This window comes from Caloenas nicobarica, chromosome 4, assembly GCF_036013445.1.
Source record: "Caloenas nicobarica isolate bCalNic1 chromosome 4, bCalNic1.hap1, whole genome shotgun sequence".
Classification (NCBI taxonomy): domain Eukaryota; kingdom Metazoa; phylum Chordata; class Aves; order Columbiformes; family Columbidae; genus Caloenas; species Caloenas nicobarica.
The window spans coordinates 7,865,021-7,891,230 of NC_088248.1; the positions used below are offsets into that span (position 1 = coordinate 7,865,021).

General features: G+C 37.0%; 1 protein-coding gene across 1 annotated transcript in view; it reads right to left on the minus strand.

Moving 5' to 3' along the window:
• The window catches only part of COL25A1 (collagen type XXV alpha 1 chain), a 313,540-nt gene that overhangs the window by 99,492 nt on the left and 187,838 nt on the right, over positions 1-26,210 (minus strand). The window contains exons 7-9 of the mRNA XM_065633974.1: positions 23,104-23,121; positions 4,734-4,760; positions 4,542-4,568 (exon numbers count right to left, since the gene is read on the minus strand). Of these exons, the coding sequence (XP_065490046.1) occupies positions 4,542-4,568; positions 4,734-4,760; positions 23,104-23,121 (72 nt within the window). The remainder of the gene's footprint in view (positions 1-4,541; positions 4,569-4,733; positions 4,761-23,103; positions 23,122-26,210) is intronic.

Below are 26,210 nucleotides of genomic sequence, written 5' to 3' on the forward strand. Positions count from 1 at the left end.
AATAAGATGGCTTTAAAAGAGGGTGAAAAGTTAACTATCATGGCTTAATCTTCACTTAGTAACTAGTATTTTCTGATTTATGAATGAGGCACTGATTCTCAAGACATGAATATAGGTTTTCCACTTCTTGTTGTAGGTGCAGGAAAAGGCCCCAAATATTTATTATACATTCCTTAGAAATGTATTAACTAATCATAATGCAGGCATATAGAAACCACACTTTAAAAAAATTCTTTAAAAAAAAAATCAGGTCAAAATAAAACACTTGGGTATCTTTAATTTCCCTTTAATATGGGACAGTTTATAAAAGCTGTGCCTATAATGTAACAAGTGAAGCAATACTTCAGTTTAAAAAGATAGCTTATATCTATATACCCACACATATATTTATATTTAGTTATTTCATGAAACAAACTGCTTCCAGGACTGTTTCTGTCAATATTAGGTAATTTTTAAATAGTTTGCCAGCACAGAAGATAGAACCTGCAACATTTTCTGTCTTTAAACACTTATTTCTCTCTAGTGGGCAGCAAATAAGTAGCAAATGTATTAAAAGTAAACAGGGAAGGGGAAAACATTAAATAGAAAATAACATTGTATCACTACCCAAACGTGTTTTAACAGTATACTAGTAATCTTTTAAATCTTCAAGTCAATAAAGTTTAATACTTCATCTCTTCTGCTGAAGATATTTTAGAGATGTTATCAGTTCTGTGCAGGCCCAGCTGCTAGGAAAATGTACTTAAACATACCAAAAAGAGAAAATAATTTTATGGAAATACCTAAGTATGGCTTCTAGATGGTTTCTCATTGTACCTGGACCAAAACCAATTTACAGGCAGCTGCTAGCTGAAGATTTCTAGACCTGATAAGCAAGGAATCTCTCATGTCTCTGAACTAAAGGACAGAAAGTATCTATTATGTCATTTATAGAAGGATGAGAACAAACTAAGTCATTCAGTACTAGCTGTTCCACTCCCAGACATTCACCTCTGAAGATCTATTTCCATTAATGAGGGTACAATCTCTACTTGGACAACATATCCTTTGCAATCCTACCATTATGAAATCTTCAAAGGCATTTTTTAAACTGGAGTAGAGCTGAGCAACTGGAACTGAGCAGCAGACTGACAACAGCATTTATTCTAATAGTCCACAGGCTAAAACCCATCATTTTTGATTTTGTCATGGCTCAGCACAGTAATGCAAATCTCTGTGGACATGTCATGAAGCCATGTCCCCTGCAAAAAGAAAAGCATCCAAGAGATTTACTAACAGTTCTGTTTCTTACACTAGTGTTGCGGTAAGCTAGTTCTGCATTTAACCTAAATTTTAGTCTACCAGAACTTTAGAGTAACAACTAGAAATCTGATACAACAATATTTAAAAACATCAAAAAAGCATATCTTCAAATAAGATCAGGACTTTTGAATGCATTCACCACTACCTTATATCTGTGGTCTCATGTGACCAAAAGCTGTATTAATCTGCCGCTGAACTTCACACTCAGGGCATGAATTTTGACATCACCCACACGCTACTGGAAAGTTATTTTGGCTCACATTTTCTACAGGCAGTATGGGCATAAATAGATTAAGCCACATGGCATTATGAACTAGAGCCCTTATGCAATCTCTCTATGATGGAGGTGGCTGATAAGAGAGTACTTCTGAATACTTAAGAAAATCCCTCAGATTCTTTAAAAAAAAGACCAAAAAAATCATTATTCTAAAAATACAAGTGCCTGACCTCTGGGAGGTATTTGCAGGGTCAGTTTCCTACTAATGTATTCATTTAGTGAAAATATTTTCAGGAAAACCTGAACTTCAAAGAAGTTTGGTATATACTCAACATGTCCAGTGACTGTGAATAAGAAGTTCTGAGATAACTGATTACTGTTTTTACAGTTTTGAAATTATTTCAGAAAGAAAAGTCTCTCAAAAACCTCGAGGCACAAGGCGAAAACTTGGGTGGGGACAGAAAGCAGCAATGTATTTTTTCACAAATATTTTTCTTTTCATTTCAGCAGCATTTTTAAAGTTTAAGGTCTCATCTTGACCTGAACAGTCTCGACATTTTAATTTGATTTCTTTTACTAATGAAAATACCTGGAGGAAAGGAAGAAGATTTAATAAAGGATAAGGGTCATTTTGAAATTTCAGTCATAAAAATGACTTGGAAATATAAAAATCTTTGCTAAGCTAAATGCTAGTTTCAAACCAATATGTGAAAATATAAAAACAAAGAAACCTCAGGCTCCTTATCTGTAAAAGACAACTAGCTTTAAAATGTCCATCACTTTTAGATATTATATCCAGTCAGTCTGCAAACTCATCAAGTCCAAATGCTGATGTCATCCAACGGTCACTTGCAGGTACAATATTTCTCTAAAATAATATGGTATGGCGGCATCTCCAAAGGCATTTATTTTACCTAGGCAGTGATGAAGAATGATGTGCAAAGGTAACCAACCAGGTATAAATGGGTTTAGTTTCATTTGGTGCATGACTGGCTTACACATATAATTTTCATTAATTATATCGTAAATCCTCTGGCACAGTAAGTTGAGCAGATTCACCCTGAAGACAGCGATCAGAAGAGAGAACTGCAGCACCATGAAACATAAAATGGTCAGGGGCACCATAGTACTTATTACTTGTGAAATACACAAGGCTAAAAAGGAGAAGCTGCTGTAGAACACATTCAAACACGCTTCAAAAAAAATCAATTGAAAACCAACAAGTTACACCTGTATATTAAAAAAAAAAAGGTACGTTACCACAAAATGCATTGACTACACAATCAGCAAAGGTTCAGCCAGCCCCCGAGGTGCTATTTACCACCTCTCCTTCTCTACTGCTGGCCTCATTCAATTGCTTTTCTATATTCAGGTATAGAATTCAGTCTCAACTACCAACTGCTGCTGCAGATATAACTTTGTGATGTCTTAAATGTCAACTCCTTAGGTTGGATATTTTCTGTTTTTTAGCTGCACTTGATTTACCAAAACCACAAATTAGCCATAGCCGTGATTTGTATGTCCACTGAGGACTCTACTGCCCTCCGGTATAGGGAGTGTGTCTTCGCCAAGTGGGACGCAAAACCCTCTGTTTCTTTATCTTGCTCTGATGTCTCCCTCAAATTTGCTCTCCTATTCTGAACCAAACGCTAGTTCTTCTGAATCTAAGGTCACTTAGTGTAGCACCTACGCACAGAGCTCTGATTTATGCCTTCTGAATGGAGCATCCTCTCCTAAGGCACAGGCACTGCTCCGCTCTCCTCCTCTGCCCCCTCCTTCCTCACGTTCCCCAGGAGGTCCCGTAACACAGAACCAGCCAAAACACGCAGCCCAGCGTGGCTTCTGAGAGATAATACATTTGCTTAAAAGGAAATTTTTACATTCTTCAGAACCTTCAGCCTAGATAAAACATTTTCTTCACAGTTACTCTATACTTCCTTTTTATTTCTGTAAATAGTTTTGCAATTCTTTTTCATTTTCAACTGAAATAAGATTTAAAGCAGGTCACTAATATGTCTCTGTCTTTATAATGTGTACTCATATCACCAAGCATAACGGGACATCTAACTGAACCCTGTAAGTAATACAACACTGTTAGCACCAACACCAAATTCAGCTATAAAAGCATGTTGTGACTTTAGATCATCTTACTGCCTCAAAAAGTAAAATTAAATTAAATTAAATAGTATGAAATGAAATAGTAGAATAAAATAAATTTGCAAATTCAAAATATTTAACATAGTTGGCAGAAAAAAAATCCATGGAACATGTTGTTATGGAAAAATTTATAAATGTGTAACTGAAGAGAGTCACCATATTGACAGAACAATGTAACAAAACGTTTTCTAATGAAGCACAGATGTAAAGAAGAATGAACTGGCACAGACAATCTATCTGAACTTTCACCTCTGTATTCCTCTATTTCTCTGTTAAAATAAACATGATATTTAAAAATTAAAATAACCTTTATATTTGCACAACTAAATAATGATCTAACTGTCTAGATGTATTTACAAGGTGATAACATTGTTATTATTAAAAATATTAAATACATACATGTCAGGAAAAAGAGCTAATACATGCATACATGATATTTGCTTATAATTCGCTAAATACTAGATACATTTTACATGAAATCTAGAAGCACATTTATTAGAAACCCACTAGACCTTTGCACTGTGGGAGCCCATGCAAGGCGTGAAAACATTGCTGGGGAAACTGAAAGGTTTGGTTAGGAAAGCCAGCTTTTATACAGCAGAGCAACATCACTGTGAAACCTGCTTCCACCCGTAATGGAAATTGTATATTTTAATGCATTACCTACTATTGTTACTTAAATCTTCTATGACACTATCTGATCATGTTCAGTACTACTGTCCTGCAGACACTTACTTCAACATGCAGGGTAAATGCAGCTAATAAGCATAATTAGCTCAGAGGGTGTATTTAATTTAGTTTTGCACTAAAGACTAATTGCCTACTCAGCGGAGGGGAAGTGTAACATTTTTTTTAAGATGCTTACCCGAGGGCCCTGATCACCTTGATCTCCCTGCAAAGTGGAAAGATGAGATGATAGGTTTAACACAGCATCTGTGTGCTACCCAGCTCTCTTACACAATCTGACATTACACTGCGTCAATACAAACGGTCTCTTTAGTTCATGCCGGGAGGGCTTTCCATTCACCTTGTAAGTGTCACCCGCACATCAACTCACCTTCTCGCCTTTTGGACCAGGAGGGCCCTGAAAGAAACAGAAGCAAAGATGAATTACCGATATTGGTGAAGTCCTGGGAAAAGGCAAGAAACAAGTCTGCGCCAACCTGTGATTTTTTCCTAACAATGTATTTCATTATCATTTCTCACTCCAAAGGTGAGAGCTATTCCAGAGGCTGCTTCTTCACTGTGTTAATAATAGGAACTGTGTGGTTATTTCTTGAATAGTTCGCTCATCCCATGTTCTTGAATCAGACCACTTAGACAAGCAAAACTATGCCTGAAATGTCAAATTTCTATGGATTTCAGTTAGGGATGCTAGTTTATCTCCTATCAGATAATAAACGTTTTCTAAGACTGTAAAACTTCTTTGCAAGTGCAGCTAATAAATTCAGAGGCATATAAATCTGCCATGTATTTTGGCACCCTCCTTGGCTTATAGTGCCAAAGAAAAATGGAGTAGGGAATCTAAAAGCAGTGTTTTCATTCCTATCTTTGGCAATGCTGAAGTTGATGTTTAGTCTCAAGCACACTGTTTTAGGCAAAATGAGCTCTTTGTATAACATGATTTTGCAGAAGTCATATTTATTGTTACTTACCACCAGACAAACAATAAGGTGACAGAATCACAAAACAGTGAGGTCCTTTCCTATTCCATTTTTATTGAGCACCTTCCAGAAAGCTACCAGCAGGTTTCTAAAACACCAGTTTTCAGGTTAGTGTCTTGTGAATAGAAATGCTAGCAGTCTGCAGAAAACTGCCTGCTTACACAGTGCAGACTCTATCTCCAGCTTTCTGCAAGATATGCAGGTGTGTCATTACAAAGAAGGACTTGAGGTACATATGAAAGCAGCTGGAAACAGAGGAGCCATCCAAGCTAGCACGGTTGCGTGCACACCCATGTGTAGCACAAGAAAACATTGCCACCAGCAACGTAATTAGAAATAACCAAGTGCAACCTAGTTGAGCTGACCACATTCGTACCCCTTCAGGATTTACACTAGTAAAAATTCATGTGTTTCACATAAATGGAAATTGCAGGTCAGTCTGCTGTGTATTAAAGATTTGATCAACCACATGTAGATCTTTGAGAACACCTATGGTAGCCAACTTTCTGCTTGTTTTTAAGGGCTTCTGATGCATGCCAGAGTAGAGCATCTGCTGCTAAATCTTTCAAGGACTTAAGGCATATGCCTCTCCTTCCATAGGTTGCCATCTCTTTCATCTGCTGCAGAGGACACAGAAACAAGTCTGCTACCTGGCATCCCCACGTCTCCTTTCGAAAGGACTGCTCACTGCAAGCTGAGCGGAAACCATCTGCTCAATTAATTATGACCCCTCTCCACTTTGTGTTGCCCTGCAAGAACTTGTCCTCTTTAAAAACAAATTAAACAAAGTCATTTAATGAATGGATACAACCTTGCTGCACTTTTAAGTTTTCTCCGTCTACTTTTTTTATGCTTTATCGCTTACTGCCCCTTTCCAATGCACACATTCATACATATACACTGGTAACTACACACAGCATTGTCTACTGTTAGCTACAGACCCCACAGACGCTTGCTCGGATGTGACATTACAGTAGAGCACATTTTCAGCAGGCCTATTTTAAAACACGCATACATGCCATCGAGCTTTAGAATTCACAAACTCATACCATCAGTAACACAGTAACAGTGGAATAGGAAGAACTAAAATCACTCAATGCTGGCAGTCACTGCATTTTTACAGTGAATACTGAGCACAAGCGAAGGGCTGTGCTCACGCGTTCCATCTCCTTGAATTATCAAACCATTACTGTCTCTGAATATCTTACTGGCTGCAAACTGCAAATAACATGACCCCTATCTGCTACAGTCAGAATCCTATTTCTTGGGTCCTAGGCATGAAATTATAGATAATGTGACATGATCCAGACTACAGACAGCTGTTGCCTTTTGGATCAGGCAGTGATTGTGAGAGTTGTTACTGCCTTCGTCCAGATGCTCAATGCCATTCTTACGCCCGAGGGTAGCCCTGATTCTGAAGGCTTTTGGCTCACGGTTTTTCCAAGCCGTGCCCACCACAGATCTGCCAGCTGGCACGAACTAAGCCAGCAGAGACAGCACCAGCTCCCTGAGCTAAGCTGGCTCACTGGAACAGGAACAAGGTAGAGCGTGCTCACACGAGGGGTTCAGCCAGCAGATCTGCAGGGCTACCAGACCGTCTCCCTGGTACAGCTGTTGTCAGTATGCTCAGCCGTCTCCACCTGCAGAGGTGGCCCTGCGTGTCCCATGTAGATTGTCCTCTGTTAAGAGTTCTCTGAAAGCACAATCCATACCCAAATGTGTTTTAATAAGACTGAATCACATCTCAGTTCAATTTTGTTCTCCGTTTACTGTGCAGAGTTTCCTGAAAATTACCTGTCTACATGATATTCAGAAATCCAGGGGTTTTTTTCATTGCTTTCAGTTGGGCACAGCCAGCAATTATGACTGCTTGGCGTTTGCTCTCCCTGAGTGCCACACACCATTGTTTCTATTAAGTCGTCCTTCTAGCACATGCATTTTTCATACAAATCTTCATCAATATCTGACAACTTTACTGTACCAGAAGTTTAAAACAATTTTTCAAAAGGCCACAAGAACATCTCTGGTGTGAACATTCTCGCAAGTCTCTGCACTTGTATTTGCAATGCTTTTGCTTTCCACCAAGAGTCTTGAAAAGCAAAAAAACCAATAGCAAACAAAAATAGATCTTTGGGATGCTAGTGAAGAGAACCAGTGGGGTTTCATCAAAAGAAAATTAATGCAATTCTTTCATGGCTTGTTTGCCCATCTCTGGCTCTTCCCCCATTGTTTCAATTGTTCTCTATTGTTTTTGCAAGTTTAAGAAGAAAATTCCTATCCTCAGCCTTTGACATCTTCTTTCCATTTGCGCTGAGAAATTCTCCCAAGATTTTTACTGCAGAATTTATTAGTGTGTGTACACTGAGTGGAGGCAGGGAGGAAGAAAAATCTGAGGGAAAATTGGGTCTGTGGGGGTGGGGTGTGATTAGGAGACAGATTTGTTTAAAGAAGGGCAAGGTTTCTTCTGTTTAATGGTATAGACACAAAGAAGAGAGTGAGTAAAATAACACTAGCTTTGTAGGCCACAGCATAGACATCCTGCTTTTTTCCCAAGGAGACTTCTGTGCTTTCGTTTATGAGATGGCAGAGATCAAGTCGCTAGCTGCTGCACAAATGTGAAAGCATTTTGTGTAAGTTATATGAAACGTCTGAGGTCAGAGCATTTCTGAAATAACTTTACAGTGTTTTCACTGGAAACAGAGGGTCTTTTCTCAAAGTGTAATTATCTACTCCAGACTACTATACATTTCCAAGGAGAGTTTATAGCCTGTTTCACATAAGCAAGGCCTTGTAAATCACAAACACATGCAAAATCTGCATTCCTAATAAGGCGACAAATACTACTGTTTTTAAAACAAGGTTTTTAAAACAGACTGAAAGGCCTCCAGGCACCTGCCAGCCAAGAACAAAGCTGAAATCAGGGTCAATCAATTCAACAGCCATGTTCAGGATTACTGGCAGGTGACTTTTTTTTTTGGCTATCAAAATCCTACATCCATTCTGTGATGAAGTCATTACACTATTACAGATACGTGTACAAGGAAGAGAAGGGCAAGAGAATGCAGTACTAGAAAACAAGAGACCAATCCTTCTGATCTTCATTCAAACAACATTCTCCTTAGGGTTAACTGACTGTGACCAGAATTATTTTTCATACAGCTGGCATTTTAAAATTAATTCCCTGAAATATACTAATTTTGTATTACACCCTTGTGACCATTGCCACCTTTATAGTTTTGCAACCGTTACATTCAGAGGACCTCTTAAAAAAACAGCATTTGATTTATATTGGTTTTACAAACATTTGAAATTATGTGAATTCTCTTAGAGATATATTTGCTGCATATTCCTGTTGCTGTAGATTTGTCTTTAACTGTAATACAGGAAGTTCTACCATGACTTCACCAAAAATGTTCCAAGCATTGAGGGGAAAGCAGATCTGAAAATAGTAAGGGATTCTCAGGAAGGGGTGCAAAGAAACAGCAATGTTTCTAGGTTCTGTAGAAAGCTCCAAAACCAGGGCAGAGGAATCCAGATTTTTAGTGACTTTTAGATAACCCATATGATGCTACCGCAAAAAGGACCTCCCAGCGCCCAGCAAAAGCTGGCAACAACCAAGCAAAATCAGGTGGACTGTGACAGTCCCACGTCCCAGTGGGATCATCCACCTTCAAGGGTCCTAGGGAACCTGAGATGTCAAACTCAGCATCTCCCATCACACAGAGGTGCCACAGAAGACACAGGCGATAACAACCTTTTGATACACTCACTGCTTTCCTACATTTCAATCACAGCAGCGACAGGCTGTTGAGGGACTTAAGGTAGTTCGCAAGATTGAGCCTTCGTTTCCATTTGGGATAAACCACTGTACAATGCATTCATCCCTACTAGTACCTACGGCATCCACAATGAGAGTGTAACTGGCAGCGTAAGGGAATAGTGGCCTTGTGGAAATGAGCAGAAAAGTGAACCAGACAGTCCAATGTCATCTAGACAAATTAAAATATGAAACCAATTTGCCAACTTAGTTTAACCATGTTTTTACAACTAAATGACATGCTAAGCATTGCCTAATTTAATTCAATTCCCGTAGTTTACTTTGAGGGTAAAAGGTGGTTTCAGCACATAACAACAAAGTATTCAGTTACAAAAGTCACACTTGTTATTTCTTTGAAATTTGGCTTATGGCTTTCACAAATTGCAACTTCCTGACTGCAACAACACTCGCCAGCCTAACCTTTAGTTACTGCAAAATATTAGGATCAGATATGCTGAATCATAAGATAAGAGGTTACACAGAATATTATGAAATGCGATACTATTTCAAAGTTCCTACACTCATTTTAGTCTTATGTTCACTATGCAAGTCCTGAACTATTGATCAATGTGGTTTTCACATTTGTTAAACTTGACCATGTTTGCAAATAGTGTCTACATACACCAGTTTACAATGCCAACGTCTCACCTTGCATCAATTTTACAAGTGCTCACATGAATTTCCAGTGAATCTGAACGACTTCTATCACTGAAATTATATCCCCTTCTCCTTTACATATTTTATTCTTCCCCTGGGATATGACTGACTTTTGGTGAAAACTTTAAAGAAAAAAAAACCAAAAAAAACCCCAACAAACCAAACCAAACAAAAAACCCCAAACAAACAAAAAAAACCCAAACCAAAACAAAACCAACAACCAAAACCAAAACAAAATCAACCAACCAAACAAAAAAACCCCAAACCAAATCAAACCAAACCAAAACAAAAAACCAAGACTCTCACCAATCATTCCTTTGTTATCCTTATATTCTCAAGTTTTTGTTACAATATTCCAAGTCAGAGAAAAGGAAACTGGAATATTTGCACAACAACCGTGTTTGACTTAATAAATATCATGTAAATAGATGTCACCTGAGAAACATAAAATGGATATATATATAACAACCTAGATAAACAGCTCAGTTAACATTCACATCAATAAGTAAATTGTAAGTGAATCCTGCTGTAAATTCATAGAGCTGTGTTCAAAATTCAAGTGATTTATGCCAATACATAAATCAGACAAGTTCATAAACTGCAGGCAGGAGACACGTTCTACCCAAAATGTGCCAAGAAAGCATTCAGACCGTAATTTAGACATGTATCCTCATTTCTCTCTTGCTGAGATCGGGATGGGGTGCTTTTTTGAACTTTATAACGTTTCTCTCAAAAATCCTCAGATTGCATCACAAGCTGCCAAGGGGTCACTGCTGACTGAAGGGGAGGCAGCAGAAGGCTCAGTGTCCCCAGCAAGAACCTGCTAGAGAGGTCTCCTCTTCCTTTCTCCGACATACTTTGATTAATCAATAAGGCTGTCCTCTTCTCCACCTTTTTCTTCTCTTCTACAGACAAACATTATGTTTTTCTTTGAAAACCCACAAATCTCAACACAGATAGTCCTATAAAGACTCCATGGTACAGAGAGTATATGACTATGTACTGATTGCCTGACCATGACAAATCAAGGATCAGGTTTACTAATGCCATAAATTAATTTAAGCAAACATTATAACCTGAATTAACTGTTAAGTTTCTTGTAAACTGAGCAGCTGCAGTACATGCTAGTGAGACCAAAGATGTGGTGACAGAAAAACTTGTCATGTTACTAAAAATAAGAAAATGGCTTCTGGTAAAGTCAAAAGCCTCCTGACTACAACTTACTGCTCAAAGCACAGTAATACACGTGTTTCCTGAACCTAGGCCCTTACTGCCTTGTCCACAGTGCACCTTCCTATTCTCCTACTTGCTAGATAAACATAAGTTTTCTGATGATATTAGAGTTTTGAATCAATACTGTAAAAATACAACACAGAGGAAATCCCACTCTACTAAACTTTTGAAACAGCACATAAAAACACAGTTGAGAAAATCTAATATTGCTAAGTCCTCATTTTAGAAGAAAGCACCCAGAGTTTCTGTTTTCAGTAACATCATAGGTGCAAGTAAGATACAAACGCATAATCTTGGTTTACATCAAAAAGACAGAAACACACAAATTTTTGGCTGGTGCTCAGAACTGCAGGGACACATTTGAAAACACAACTAATCTGTGACCTACGGAATCAAAATTCTTAAAAGAGACTGAACAGTGAGCTTTTTCTAGTATTACTGTCACATCTGCTATTTCCAAACCATTCTCCGGATTTTTTGGAGAACAGACACTGGGAGTTCCACTCCACCCTATCCTAGACTACTCAGCAGCAGATTATTTTTGTGTCCCTGTTATATCCTCTCCAGTAGGAATACACATGTGTGTGTGTCCACATGGGTGAGCATGCCAGTGGTGGAATTTAAAAACAAGACTGCATTTCTATATCAGCATTCACTCAGTATTTGAGGGCTAATGTCACAGGTGACAGAAAAAATAATATATAGTATGGTAGCTATGGAACAGGCACGTAGGAGTCTGCTATCAATAGATGAAAATATTCATTATAAGTCATGGGCTTCTTGAGAAGATGTAATAGTTTATACAATTCAATAACAAGAGAAAATGCAGTTGACTAGGGCCTTGTACTTCCATTAATAAATATTCATTGCAGTCAACAGAAATGACGCCACGGAAATTCAAGGAGCAATAAATAAAACAGCCACAAAAAATATGTTTGGGGAACAGGAAGACTTAGAAGAATGAGAGGCTGCTTTCAAATTTTACAATAAAAACTGAAGTGCAAAGAATTTTCAAGGTAGATTGCTTCACCTTTTTCTCAGAAGAACAGCGTTTATTGTTCTGTCAAACTACTTGAAGTGGGAAATAAGTTATAACTCTAAAAAGGTTTTATTGCCACAGACTTCACACCTTCTATTTTGCATTGAACATTAAAAGGGATATAAAACAAAGGAGAAAAAATAACTAGCACTGCTTAACCTCCCAATTATCCCCATTTATTAGAATAACAATGGCATAGTACCACTCCAGAGGAGTTTTCTGCTCTCACCAGTGAGGACTGTACCAGAAAGCAGCCACGAGCAGACTGCACAAGTACAGAGTAATTTGCTCAAAAAGTCTGATATCCTTCTGGCCCCCAGCCTAAGCAGATGCATTAGGTATTCATGTCTTGAACCCGATCAAAACATTCTACTTTATGGAAGCAATTAATATGCTCCAAAACCAAAAGAGAACTTGGGAAAACAACAATAAAAAAAGAAGAAAAAGACTTAAAAGGAAGACCAATATAGTCTGGTGGAATTTAGGGCTTATAAAACTGCAGGAACCATAGAAGTACATTCTGGTTTTCTTTCCCAACACAATAGAAATTGAACAGTGAAAAATTACACCTCCTGCCAATCAAACTCATGAAATCCTTTTTCCAGATTTTTGAGATAAAAAGTACACCATTAAATATTTTTTTATACTTCCTTTGGTACATTTTTATCTATAGGCCAGCTCTTTCATTTGTTCCTAGAAGATTAGTAAGAAAACGGCTCCCCACTGGGAGTTAACAACTTCCTGTAATTTTTTGAAACAGTAGTTCACATTCTAATATTTCAGTCATCTTTTACCTGAAACTTGAGCAGAGGCTTCTGTAATTCAAAGACCTCTGGTGCTTCCCTGATTGCTTAGTGACCTGATAGACAATTCAGCTGAAATGACAGTGTCCTTTGGTAATTTCGTCTTTTTTGACTTAAAAGTACCTTTTTGATGACAGTGACAGGCTGAACTTGAAGCATTTTGAAGAAAACAGACAAAGGAAGCAAGCAAGGAAAAGGGAGCATCTCAGAACAACAGAGATTTGCCACTGACAGTCACCATCTACAGGAGAAGTAACTGTGGTCATTAAGATAATGTCTTACAAGATCCCTGGCCTTCTGGATCTTTCAGCTTTACTGTCTCCAGTGCTACTGCATAGAGAAACAGTGTACAAATATCCACTAGGCATATCCTCCTTCGACCCGCAATTGGGTCAAAGAGAAGATTTATATGCTTCATTAACAGATGCTGCATAAGTTACAAATCTACAAAAAAGTCATGACCACACAGAAGCAAACAACTGAAATACTTGAAAAACCCTCTGTTTATCTACTTGAAATAAGGAACAGTTTCAAAGCAAGGAAGCCAGTAAAATAAAAGTAAGTCAATTCAAAGGAAAATAAACCAACTTGATTTTTGTGACCCATACCCATTTCATTTGGTTTTCATAGATAACCTCACTTCTCCATTTCTCTCTACCTGGAAGAAATTAAGAACCACCCAAAATTTGTTATTGCAAGCACTAAGATTAATTTTAAAAATCTGCTACTAAAGCCCAATACCCTTTTTGAAGAATTTTGGCCTGTACCTGCTATCATATCATGGCATATTTACATTAAAGAGATAAAGGCTGAACTTGTATAAATGAGCAAAGCTGGACAGCCCACATACAAATAAGGTTTTGCAGCCAACATATTATACATTTGCTGTATTTTGACACCAAACTTAATTTCAGCAAACAGATTTTAACACAGGCTTAAATAGGGGAGGTCAATTCCATTATTCTATTTACTGCAGTGAATTCCCACTCATTTCAGTAGCAATGCCCTGAGTTTCATTCAGTGTTTCAAAGGTGTGTCACCCTGTACATACACTCTTTGTTCTTCTCCAAACTTTACTACTCAGTACAGGGTACATTTGCTCATTAGAAATAGCAGAATGCCAAAGAAAGGTTTAGATATTCTTTTTGTCTTGTTTACAATCACTACCATTAAATGTTATTGTAAAAGAAGGGGTGTGTTAGATTACTTAAATCACAGGTGTTTAAAAGAAAACAGCAGTACAATATTAGTATAGAGCCACAGATGTGTAATATATAGCCCAAGGGATAGAAAGGCTTCTGGGACTGCAGAGCTTAAGAGCAATGAAAGTATTTAACAACCTAGGTAACTTTTTACCTGAGGATATGCTAGTGCTTGGGAAAATTATATTTTAGTGGAACACCAACGTACAATTCTATGAGAATCTTATCCTTCTTTCTTTTCTATCCTCCCCTCCCCTCCCCTTGCACATCCTGTAGTCCTTTAAATAGTTTCTGTGCATGCCAAGCTCCATTGGTACCCAAACAAGCCTCTTTATAAGAGCTGCCTGACAAATGTAATGATAAAAGCTACACTGCACAAATCCATCTGAAGCAACCTGTAAGTATTAGGTTACTGCAGACGTTCCAAACTGTCCTAGCTAAAAGAGGCAAAGACCTGACACTCTGAGTCAAAACTCTAGTCTTGATGGAGATGTGTCAGCCCTTAATCACAGATTCATTTGTTCTAAGTCAATGAGTGTATAGAAAGAAAAGCACATTAAAATAGCATATAAAATAATATATATGTTAAAATAATACAAAGGCTAGTAGAAAAACTGAGACTTTCATTTATCTTCCTCAATTTCCTCAAGTAAAACACTGGAAAACTGCAATGACATACTTCCTAGAGTTATTCTGAGAATTGTTCAGCTTTGTAAAGTTCAAGTTGAAACACTGAATAAATGCATAGGAATTTTTATATCAACTACAAAAATACACATACTTTTGTACATATGCATATATAAAAGTGAGATGACTGAAGATATTTTTGTAACCTTCAGAGTTGGCAACAGCTTCCTTTATACAGGAAGCAATTTAAGACAACATAAAGTTTATTAAAAACAAAACAGTTTTCTCCTCAAGACTAATAGTTTGGTCTACAAAATTCAGAACATCTTCAGGGGAAATTACACACATATGTATATGTATACTTAAATGGATATTCATTCTTTTTGGCAAATGATCACTAACAGACATACGGTACAATATAACTGGATTGTATTTCTGATAATACGTGATTCTTTTACATGTTTCTCAGCAGCTCACAACTCTTGAATGTTACTGACAGGTCTCAGCAAAAAAAGATTATTAGGAACTTCTATGCTATTTCAGGGATAGCCAAAGCATTTTTCAAGCTTAGAATTCTGGATTAAAGCTCACAAACAGAATGACAACTTCCATGCCATCCTCATTAATGGCTGTACACAAAACACTCCACGATGAAAGGAATTGCCCCATTTTCTACTTTTTCTTCTTTATCTCCTTCAAGCTTGACTCATACTTACAGGAAAGAATGGCACATCATCACAGCTTTTCATGCCAGCACCAATTCAATACGAAGATTCTGAAATATTTCTGCTACCATCTGAGGTTGTTTAAAGTCAAATTTCAATTGAGAAAAGTGTCACTTTATAATGGAAAACACAAATTTTGAAGCTTCCATCAAGCAGCCTGAGAACCAAAGCTCTCAGGTCTGCTCTAGTTTGCAGGACTTCCAAGCTTCCAGCACAAAACGTCACTAGGTCTCTGGACTGATAATGGATGATCAAGGAAACTCTCATGTTTTGAGAACCTTTTAAAAAGCTAAAGTCTTAGATATCACAGTGTTATCTTTAAGTTGCCATAAGCTTGATGAAATACATATTTTTAAAACTCTTCATTATTTTTTTTTTTTTGTTAAAGCTAGTGGAACTACTGGGATCTGCAACAAATTGAACTGCAATTCAAAGTTGAAATACAGCATGAGGATCAGTAAAAACAATAAGCCAGTAGGAGTTTAATATTGAATTAAAAACATGTGCAGCAGGATAGTAAAATACTTTATAATATTCTTGAACACTGTGCAATACTTTGCTTTGACATAATTCCTAATAAAACACAGAACACACTAGTGTATTTCTGCCATCTGTAGAACAGGATGAAGAAAATGCAAAGGTCATTTGATAAAGAAATTATTTAGGAATACAATAAATATTTCAGAGTTCTTAACTATATTTTGACAAGTCTTTGTACATCTCATAATGGAACCACAGTACTAGGCTTGCAATTGCTTTTTTGTACTCATATGTACAGTGTTAAGCTAAGCAATGCTATACCAAATTGAGGCTTACAAGTAGTTTTTGCTTCACAGTTCTTCACTTGCTGTTAGAAGATCTAGTATGCCCTGGTGACAGCTGCAACTTCTAGGTGAACACATGGAATGCTAATGTGGGATTCCCCATAATGTTTATGCCAGCATACGTAACGAGTGAATCAGACATTCGTTTTTATTTTATTAAAACAAACCCAATTCTTTTCAGAAATTAATGATGCCACCATAAAGAAAAGTTAGTAACACCCTACAAATAGAAAGCTGTCCTTCATGTTTTCTTTTAGAGTTTTAGGAATGAGTTGTTTTGGTTGGTTGGTTGGTTTAATTTTTTATTTTTTATTTTTTTATTCTAGGAATTGATTTTTCAGGGTATCGGTGCCATAAATGGTCACCATGGGAACTATCAAATGAGGGGGTCAACTTCTAAAAGTTTTGGGCCAAACAACTTAAACTGTTCCAAGAATCCATCTTCCAAGCTTTCTTTATAGAGTCATAGAATAGTTTGGGTTGGAAGAGACTTTCAAAGCTCATCTAGTCCAATCCCCCTGCAATGAGCAGGGACATCTTCACCCAGATCAGGTTGCTCAGAGCCCTGGCAAGCCTGACCTTGAGGGAGATCTTCAGATTTAGTAAAGGAAGCTGCCTTCATAACAAGAGAACTTATTTTACAAGGGCATCCGGAGCTGACTTTATGTGAAAAGCCCTTTCCACAGAATTCTGTACAATTAATATTTTTGTGTTTGTAGAAAATTGGTAATTGTTAAATTAACAGTTTCAAATCTGATGTTTTTCTGAATCAGGTAAGAAAATCAGAAATAAATTACCAGTTCCAGGAAATGTTGTGCAACATTTGAACATCTTGCTATGTCAGCATGAGATTTCCAGAGATAGTTACTGAAATTGTAACCCAAAAGCATTCTCACAGAGTAGGTAAAAGAACACAGTAGCACAGCTGGAGAGTCCGACCTTTGGGCATCTGACATTAGCTGAACGAAGCTCTAGCAACTCTGATTATCCTCAACCAACTTCACTTAGCAGGGTACTGTAGAGGAGTCATTAATCCGCCATCAGAGGTTCCTTCACAAACCCTGACAAAAGGGTTTAAAAAGGGTTTAAAAACAAGTAAAAACAAAAACACATTGGAAGCAGAGCACAATATCCAACGCTACAAGAATTTTGCTTGTTGATGTCTGGGACTTACTCCCCTCAGCCTTTCTAAATGACATGTGGTGCTTCCTTAGTCTTGGTACAATTGATAGTCTTGCACAATTTGCTCCTTAATCTCCAATTCTGCGCTCTCTTCTTCACAAAGCAAAGAATCCTCTTATTTGCACTAATGTCATCTACTTAGCCAAAAAAGCGCTAAATATTTGCAGCTGTCCTGTTTTACACATGTATATAAGTCTACCAGGGAATACGAAGTGTTTTCCATTTTAAAAGTGCTTATTGTTGTTGTCGATTCCTTTTAACAAAATTAATTTCTGCTTTATTACACACATGCTGAGAAAGCAACATACTTTAAAACAATTAAATATATTAACTCCTTCTGGGAAGATACATTTCTCATATCTTTTGTGTCATAAACATTTATGTATACATCAGACAGTAAACAACAAGTTTTGAGCATGATTTCTCCTCCTGTGTTTTCTGATGTGGTTCAATTTGGCAACTAACATAAAATGAAAAGCCATGATGATGGCATTTGTTTCTTCATGTTCACAAATCAATAAAGGCTGTTTCCTAAAAAGATCACACAATTTCAACAGTGTTCAGGAATTCTATTACAGCTTTAGAAAAGAAGGAAAGTGGTAAAAAAAAAATATTGTAAATCTCTACCCACTAAATACATATGAAGCTTAGCACAAACTTGTTTATTTGTGTGATGCCCTCAGTTAAGACTAATTTCTGATCTCAAAATTGACAGTAAATTGTTAGTAGCAATGGGATCAAGTATTTGGCCTTGCTATTTGTACAGATGCAAGTAAGAAACAAGCTTTTACATACTGTGTTTGTGTTTCTTTGTATGCCTACCTGGCCATTAGATGAGACTAATTATTTCTTAAAAGATACTACATCAATCTATTTCTAATGCTGTATATGAACCCAAACTCCCAGGCTAAGCCTAATCTTATTTTCATCTACATAAGCATAACTAGTTAGTTTGAACTTGATGACAGTGGTTGGGAAGAAATGTGTGGCATGTGTATGAAAACTTAAAAACTACAAATGTTTTAAACTCACCTAGGAAGAATTTTTTCAAAAGACAAACCTGTCATTTATTCTCTTTCAGTACTTTTCAGTCTTTACCAGAGCCTAACAAACTGTTTGTTCCCCCTTGAAAACACATTTCCTCCTTAACTTACAGTACCCTGCCTTGACATGATGTTGAGGTTCTATTTTGCTATATTCAACACCCACTGACATCAGTAATACCTAGGGGAGGACACGGGCAATGCATTAGCTCTTTGAACTGTTTACATGCTAGTGAAGACACTTCAGAAGAAACAAAAATCTGAACCCAATTCTTTAGACGCTAAACGGTATTTGGTACCCTATAAATGAAAGATTTAAGTAAAAGAGTAGATCCCTTCATGAATGTACACCAACCTCTAACTCGTATTCTGATTTCTGTGTAAGTAATCTCTGGGAAGTTATAAACAAATTTCTTACATACGCTGCTGCTATCCAAAACAGCTCAAAACTATCGCCTTTGTCTTGCTGGCTATTTTTCTCAGGCCTTGACAAAAACCAGAAAACAGAAATTTAAAATGGTTCCCACCAGCTCTGTTGACAGCACAAGCCAGTAATAGCCTGTCTAACCATGAATCAGAATCTCTGCCATCAGAAATTAAAAATACTCCGGTCACATACCCTGAAGCTTGACAGTGAAAAAGACACATGCATATATTTGTCACCAGAATTGCTATGGTAACCCGTTATCATCCACACAACACTGGAAAATTTCAGACTGAAATAACATCACCTCCACAGACATTTCACATCCAGGAAAACAAGAATCTCATGAAAACCAGTATCAATCACTTGTATTTTGTCCACTTCTAATGCAGATTTGAATGGCTGCCAAAGAGAAGGGAGAAGCATCTGTGGGGCTGCTATATTTCAGAGTCCCACACAGAGTGATCATATATGCTGACATGAGAGAAAGCATGTTGCGCCAGAGACAGGTCAGGGAGAGGATATTGCCACGAGGAAGAAAACAGTTGGCTGACTGAGACAAAGTCACACTGAAACACCACCCTGCCCCACATCTATAGCTGTTAATAGTTTTCCTTCAGTAGGACTTTGTAAAGGATTATTTTGTCTTCCTTCGCCATAATACTAAATACCCTATTTTCTAATATTTGTATGAACTTTACTTCTAAACAACAAAAAAGTTAAAAATAACAAGCCTTCTCTCTTTACCCAGGCAGTACATTCCTTATAGAATTAACTTTAGACTAGAAGCTAAAGTCTGTCTTTTGACAAACATGAATACTTCCATTATATTAAATAGAAGTATGGCCAGAATTTAGTTGTATAGATTTATTGGGAAAATAAACCTTTCTGGTACAAACTAATCTAAATATATATTTACATTCTAAATAAGAAAAAGCAGGTATTCTTTGGAGTCACTCAAAAGCCAGAATTTAAGTTTCAGCAAAAATATTAAAAATCTTATTACTTGCTCTTCTACAAAGCAGCTCAGTTCACATGGTATTTGAAGCAGCTTTCTTTTTACTAGAAAACCAAAATCATAAGAAGGTACTTTAATTTTTTTAAAGGTTAAGCTGGAAATCATTTAGCTAGTGGTCATGGTCTCTACCTTTCAGAGATATAATAGAACCATGAGCTTTTACTGAAAAAAAAAAATGCTCCTGAGTTGTAATAAAGCTTCTTTTTACTTAAAACAGGAAAACATGAAACAAATCCAACTTTTGTGGTGTATTTTTGAAGAAAAGAAGTAGTAAAAATTCAAAGATAGTAGAATAGGAGGTGCTACTGATGTCATGAATCTATATTTGTACTCAGTAATTATGTACACGTTGGGTGAATTTAGTACGTACTTTTTTAAAATAATAGCCAAAAAAAAAAAAAAAGGAATAGGTATTAATAAAACACTGAGTGTAAAATTATTAGAGTTTATCTTTGATCTGGGTGTGGACTTAAATGTCTATGACATCAAAAACTTTCTAAGTGTTTCTTTTGTCAGCATAGCAATTCTGATCTTTGAAGCCAGGAACCTTTACTTACTAACCAAATCGACCAATATTTTTCATTTTGGATTTCTCATGAACACAGTTCAAACTGGAGAAATTACTGACAATCATGAGTGGATGAAATTTCTCCAAACAGTTTTTTAATGAGAAACTGAGGGGTGTTGACTTATTCTGTCTGTAGGTGAACATATTCTGTTTTCGATTGATACTTTAAAAAAAATTTTTAAGAGTCTTGAGATTTTCAGCCACAGCTTTCAACGTTTTTAAAATGTCTCGTGGAGTTATTTGGATCTGGGTTTCAGTTTAAGAGGAAAGAGACCTAAATTTACAGCCTACATGTAGTTGCCTAAGACCTGTAGATACCAACATAGGCTAGAGAGCAATTCAGCCAAACGGTTATTTGATTCACTAGCTGTCTATAATCAGAATCTGTAATTGAAAGGCAGGAATGTGTGCAACTAGTGTCATGTGAGAGGTTCCCTAGGTATCCAAGACAGCTGCCCATGACTGACAGATACAACAATGGTCCAACAAAGACTACAACTCTTGCACGTACAACAGCCATAGGCTTGGCTGGAGACTCTGGTTCATCTCACGCAGCAACGCGCACCTGTATGCAGGCAATGTAATTGAGCACTAGGAGTTTACGATGAGCTGAAGAGGTTTCTAGGTGCACTGAGGATTGACTCAACCCTCGCTTACTACCAGGAGTGCTTGGACACCCACGTATTAACCCCTACACAAAAGCTTCTAGCTTTAGGAAATCATGATCTAGAGCTGAATCTTTCTCTGCCTGTCTCATGCCATTATGACTTCCTCACCAGTGCCTTTGCAAGAATTATTCCTGGACTCAAATCAGTCAGTCAAAATGACTGAGTACATATACATCCTCCTGCCAAAATAAGAGCATCTTGAGCTTAAAAGGAGGAAAAGGCAGTATTAAGAATAACAGTAAGTGTTGCTCGGAACAATGGCATTTCCACTGTGAGGAACTATTGAAATTAGGATGTAGGAATCCTCATCCTAAGTCTTGTGGGTCCTAGTACCTCATACGTGTTTTCTCTATAATCATTCAGGGCACAGAGAAGTTAATATGGTTTTGAGAAGGATTTTTAGAGGGTTTTTCCTATGGTTTGCACCCCAGTTCTCTTACAATAGTGACAAGATTTCTCTGCCTTTCAGTCCTTTAAACAGTTAGCACTGAATGCTGCCATCTCCATTGTGGTTCTTTGCCTAGAGCTACCTCAGGGCATTTTGTGTGGAGACATGAGCTCCAAAGACTGAGAAGCTGTCTAAGAAGCATGAAGCCAGAGACACTCTCAAAGCAACTGAAATGTGGAAGGTGGGCACTCCAACCCAGAGGGAGAAGACACAGGTGGCAGCAAAAGTCAACATCAACTACATGACAGCCCATAGTAACACCCTCAGGTCCTCAATAGAGCTTGTTCAGAGCAAGAGTGCCAAACAGAATTACAATTTCTCTCTTCATTGACCACCAGCAACACAGAGGATGCAGATATCTCTCCGTGTAGGCCACACATCAAGAGCCTACTGTGAAACACAAGCACTGGAGCTGGGAGCGCTGGTAGTTTCCAATATTATACAGACTACTTATACTATTAAACAGACCCTGGCACTTTGCAAGGGAGGGTGCCATAAAATGTCAAAAGCAAGGATAACAGGCATTCGAACTGAGTGAGATGAGGGTTTGTAACACAAACTGACTTTCAACAGAAAATGGTGATTAGAAACAAAAAAATCTGAGGGAAATGCCTACTTTCTGTAAAAAAAAAAATCTGCAAAAAATTTGTCAGTTAATAAGGCTGTAAAGCTTTGATTTTTTTATTATGATTCTGAAATATTAGAGGTCCTCACAGAAATAATGGTTCAAGCAACTCACTTGTGCTAAGAGAGTCCCACAGACCAGAGTTTAGTTCCCACGATGCATCTTAAGTATAAAAAAGGTAGAGTTTTTCAACAGATTTCACTAAGTTTGGCTTTGTTATTGTCTTTTTTTTCCCCGTTTTCTTCCTCTTCCATATTTCTATACCGCTCTTTGTCTCAAATAATTTACATTTAACTTTTCCTATACCTAATATTTCCTTTCTGCTGGCCTATTTCTACCTTAGAACTTAAGTTAGAACCCTAGATTTCCACATTTTCAATTACAGCTCACAAAACAAAGTTATACTATTCTCAAACAAATGAGAAGTAATTCATAGTCCATATATTAATCAAAACAGCTAGCAGTGCAATATTTAAAATAACTGAGGACTGCCTGGATTATAGCAACATTATTAGCGTATGATTAATAAGCAGTTGAAGTATTACATTTGCTAAGTTATTTTATCTTGCTTTAAAGTTAGGTGGCAAAGATTCAAGCCATAGTTAAGAGATTTGCTTTATTCAGTATTATGTTGTTAACCCCACCATCTGGTCCAACAGCTGAGGGAACTCAGACAACCATATGGGGGGGGCTGTTTCTCTCTTGGAAAACATTTGTCTTACTGAGTTATGCAACGGTTACCAGTTTCTAGCTTATTACAGTAGGATTAAAAAAAAAATCAAAATACTTTATAGGTAACCCGAGTTTGGTGGGCCCTGTATTTAGCCTTAATATATGTAGGAAAATAAGATGGCACTTACTTGAGGACCAGGCTGACCCTGAAAAACAAGAAAAAGACAAGGTTATGGAAAGTTATGACAAAGATTAACTTATTAAATAGCAGCAAATAGTTACAGTAATCTCTAATAAGGATATAACAAAAAATCCAGTAACTGTGTTGAAGTCAGATTTTGGACTCTTAAGTTTATATTGAATTTTAATGTTTTAATCCAAAATGACAAACTTTCTTGCTTGAGCTTTTAACTGGTTCCAGAGATAAATTACAATGACACATCATTGAAACTGCATTTGAGAAACTTAGTACTTTAGATAGTTAGAACAATACAATTTAGAAATGATAGAAATACCTAATTGAACCATTCTCAAATGACAAAGAATCCACAGATGCTGAGCTGATTTAAAAGTAGGTATTGGGCATTTTTTCTCTATTATGGCTCACCCTCATGTTTCAAGGAGATGCTAATTACTGCCTAATGAACAAAGTCTAAAAACTGGAGGAAAACATTGCTGGGCAAGCAATAGTCTTTTTGCCATTGCTACAAGCACCACAGTTTTAAGCAAGCATAAACCAATATTTAAACCAGCAAATTGGCAGAAAATGAACGCCTGTCAGCCAGCCCAAAAGGTAGCTGCTCCCTTTCCTCTCTCTTATTTATCAACATCACCTTTCGATCATCCCTGGTCAAATGGAGAGGGACCCACTATAGACTGAGGAAATGTATGTGTCTCTTGTTCCTGCAAGCCCTTACAGAGCAGACTGCCTGTCACTAAGGTCCCTAGCCTAGGAAAGCCAGTGAAAGCAAACAATTATTCTAGCCCACTCATTACAAATTATTGGCATGAAGCAGAATTATGTTACAAAACAGTATAGTAACTGTGATTACAAACTACAACCACCCAGACAATCATCTCCCACTGTAAGACAGAGAAAAATATTTGTATGTGTCTCCCTATAAAGAGAGAATTTCTTAAAATCCCAGGGTTAACTTAGCTTCCAGTGTTTTATGACATTTTAGTAATATTTCAGTTGAATTGAAACTACATTTCGATTTGTTGAAAGAAAATTAGCATGGAGACTTCTTGTAAAAATTAAAAAGCTCTTCACTTTAATTAGGAGGTACAGCTACGCAGGGTTGAAACTTTTCCATGTGAACATCAGGAAACACTTTTTTACTGTGAGGATAACCAAGCACAGACACGGGTTACCCAGGGAGATATTCAAAAGCCACCTGGACATGGTCCTGGGCAACCACTCCCAATGTTTCTGCTTGAACAGAGAGGTTAGACCAGATGACCTCCACAAGTCCCTTCCGGCTTCAACCATTCTGTGATTCTGTATAATTTTAAAGGTCGGGAAAAACCCCGCATTTACTGGGAACTACTATCTACAAGAAAAGCAGCTGAATAAAAATGCTTTTAGTAACCACTAAGATTTTTTTGTGTTAAATTAAAAACTGGAAAATTGATTCACTCCCAAGTTTTTAAGGATTTTTTTTTTTAATATAAGAACTATTGTAAATGATGTTACAGAGAAATCATGGTGAAATACAGAATTATTTTGGCTATCTAATCCTTACACTGAAGGCAGAATAAAGCAGTAAATTGATGCTGCAGTTTTGTACTAGTTCCTTAGAACAACACTGCACTACAGAGGTTTTCAGAAACAAATAAACAAACAAAAGAAACCCAAACCAAAAACCAAAACCAAAACAAATCACCACCAACAAAAAAAGCACAAAACAACACCAAATAACCAAACCAACCAAAAGCCAACCAGCCAAATGAAAACACAAACAAAAAAAACCCCACCAAACCACTAAGTGGTTGAGGTTCGCAATTTCTAATATGAAGTACTGTTTTCTGAACTGGTCAATTCTATGAAGTTACACATCACACTGGGTTAATGAATATGATTTGGACTCCTCAGCACTCAACCTTTACCTCAGTCTTCTCATCACATCATGTTTTATGGTAGTATATGCTATACTTGATCCTAAAATCATCAGGAATTCCTTACTGATGCAGTATTGAGCAGCCTGTACTATACGTTCATATGTTCACTAAACTGAGACCTATGCATGCAAACTTTTATATTCAAACTTTCAATATGTTTTTGTCTCACAACTATATCTAAAGCTGCAATACATTTTGACTAAATCATTAAAGACTGTCTCCAAGATATATATTTATATAAACTTAAATGAAAGTCTGAAATTACTAAAATGTTTCAACAAAATGTTGATTTAAATCAGTAAAAAAGCAAATAAACAGAATATATAGCCATTTAAATAAAAATATTTGAAAACTGACATTTCGTCTTCCATTTAACTTAGACATATAAGCGACTAAGTGTCCACATAGTACATACTATATGTATGATATGAGGAACATACATATATAAAACAAACGTACCCTGAACTGAATGTCAGGCATAAAATCATGCTCCCATGAAAACATTTTCTACTCCCAAGCTCAACAGCATTACCTGTTTGCCTTTTTGTTATTGTGCATTTATAATTACTCTCTTATCATGTCTGCAATATGGAGAGAGGAAAGCTGGAAACTGTTTTTTCATGGAACAATTGTTTTTCATCATGACACAGAACTCTAAGAGATAATGAAGAATGTAACAGTTGCATTTCTCTTAATTTATGTATGCTGTCAATACTGCAATTATCCTGAATTTAACTGTAAATGCAGATGCTGAACGCACAAGTACTCATAGCAGGATTTTTTTATCCTATTGACTATGAGCTCCCTGAACATGGAACGAGCTTTGCATCAGTGATTTTTTTTCCCCAATTCTTCAATATTTGTGTATATTCTTAGCTACTCCTTGCCCTACTAGCTACTGCAGTTACAGTATAATTTTTCCTTCTCACTAATGATCCCATAAGTGACACTAACAAGAGGATGCAGCAAGCACTATGTCGTGGAAGGGTCAGGAATAAAGCTCTATGAGTTACTTGTGTGTTCATTAAAAAACTGTCTAACATGAATACAATCTGATATTATAACTCAGTCGTAAATGATATGCTTGTGTTCCCAAAAGGGCTTCAGGACTGCTGAGGTCACTTTGGCTCACTGCTGCATAAATTGTTCCCAATGCACGTTACTTGTGGATTAA